Raw genomic sequence first — 1,555 nt, 5'->3', positions numbered from 1 at the left:
GTACGAAGATGGCGATGAGCAGCATCACCTGCAAACAACGAATGGTATTTTGGGACAGGATAAACTCAAGAGCCATCGCAAAAACATAAAGCACCAATGCCCACATTGTTACGCATCATTTCCAGCTTTAAGTAAGTTAAAGAATCACATACGGAGGCACACTGAGGAAAGGCCATACAAGTGTAAGTTCTGCGACAAAGCGTTCAGGGCATCAAGCGATCTAGTAAAACATTCGATAATACACAATAAGGACCAACATCATCACTGTCCTCATTGTTCATCAAGTTTCGCACGCTTATCTAGCCTGAAGATCCATATCCGCACTCACACCGGCGAAAGGCCATACCAGTGTAAAGTCTGTGACAAAGCGTTCCATTCGTTGAACAATTTGGCACAACATTCGAAAATCCACAACAGGGACGAACACCATCAATGTCCTCATTGTACTGTCACGTTTCCACGGTTAACCGTATTAACGGATCACATTCGTACTCATACCGGCGAAAAGCCGTTTGTATGTAAAATATGTAACAAAGCGTTCCCTTCATCAAACGCACTATCGCATCATTTGAAAATCCATAAGGATGAACAGCATCAGTGTCCTTATTGTTTATCAATGTTCGCAAAGGCATCTGGCCTGAGGAATCACATTAGCACTCATACCGGCGAAAGGGTATTCCAGTGTAAAGTCTGTGACAAAGTGTTCACATCATCAAAGAATTTGGCAGTACATTCGAAAATTCACAATAAGGGCGAAAGGACATACCAATGTAAAATATGTGACAAAGCCTTCCATTCAAAATACACACTGTCACAACACTCGAAAATTCATAATAAGGACCAACAGCATCAGTGTCCTCATTGTTCAGCAATGTTCGCACAGACATCTAGCCTAAGGATTCATATCCGCACTCATACCGGCGAAAAGCCATACCAGTGTAAAGTATGTGACAAAGCGTTCCATTCGTTAAGCAATCATGCAAAACATTCGAAAATTCACAAGAAGGGTGAAACTCATTAATTTCTTCGTTGTTCATTCAAGTTATGGTTAGAATAAGTTTCAATTTTGTATCTGTGAATACTAAAGCGTATTAACTCGGCGATAGCAGTTAGCAAAAGTTCACAGCCACCAACGATCATCCCAATAAAATTTGTTTTCCTTAGCAACTGGATTTTGAATAAAATAAGAAATCTTTAAAGCAACGCCCCAAGAAGACTCTTCTGCCGTTCTCATGACATGACCAGCCCATCGGAGCATGAGTTCCTGTGCGAAATAGTTTGCTCAGACTACAGAATGACCTGTTGGTGTTTTGTTGTTAGTTGCCTTTGACCTATAAAGATCTAGACGACTACGAACTTTCGGTCACCTCCACGATCTTTCGGTCACCTCCACGATGTTTTTGCTAGGGCTTCCGATGACGGTGCCACCATGAATTTGTTCCTGTTCTCGTTTAGCTGCAGACTGAGATTCTCAATAGCTTGCTCAAATCCCTTTGTAGACTTGATGCACATCAGACAAACTTTTACCAATAACGCCAATGTCATCTTCATAGGC

At 41.6% G+C, this 1,555-nt stretch overlaps 1 protein-coding gene across 1 annotated transcript; it reads left to right on the top strand.

Annotated features, from left to right (window-relative positions):
- Positions 1-125: 125 nt before the first annotated feature.
- LOC128276546 (zinc finger protein 678-like) lies at positions 126-1,021 on the top strand (the record flags this gene model as incomplete). The annotated part of the gene is made up of 1 exon (XM_053015004.1): positions 126-1,021. A coding segment is annotated over one exon (896 nt), but the record flags the coding sequence as incomplete, so codon positions are not given.
- Positions 1,022-1,555: the final 534 nt, after the last annotated feature.

The sequence above is a fragment of the Anopheles cruzii genome, unplaced genomic scaffold, assembly GCF_943734635.1.
Source record: "Anopheles cruzii unplaced genomic scaffold, idAnoCruzAS_RS32_06 scaffold01545_ctg1, whole genome shotgun sequence".
Classification (NCBI taxonomy): Eukaryota; Metazoa; Arthropoda; class Insecta; order Diptera; family Culicidae; genus Anopheles; species Anopheles cruzii.
This window is presented reverse-complemented; position numbering and strand designations above follow the sequence as displayed.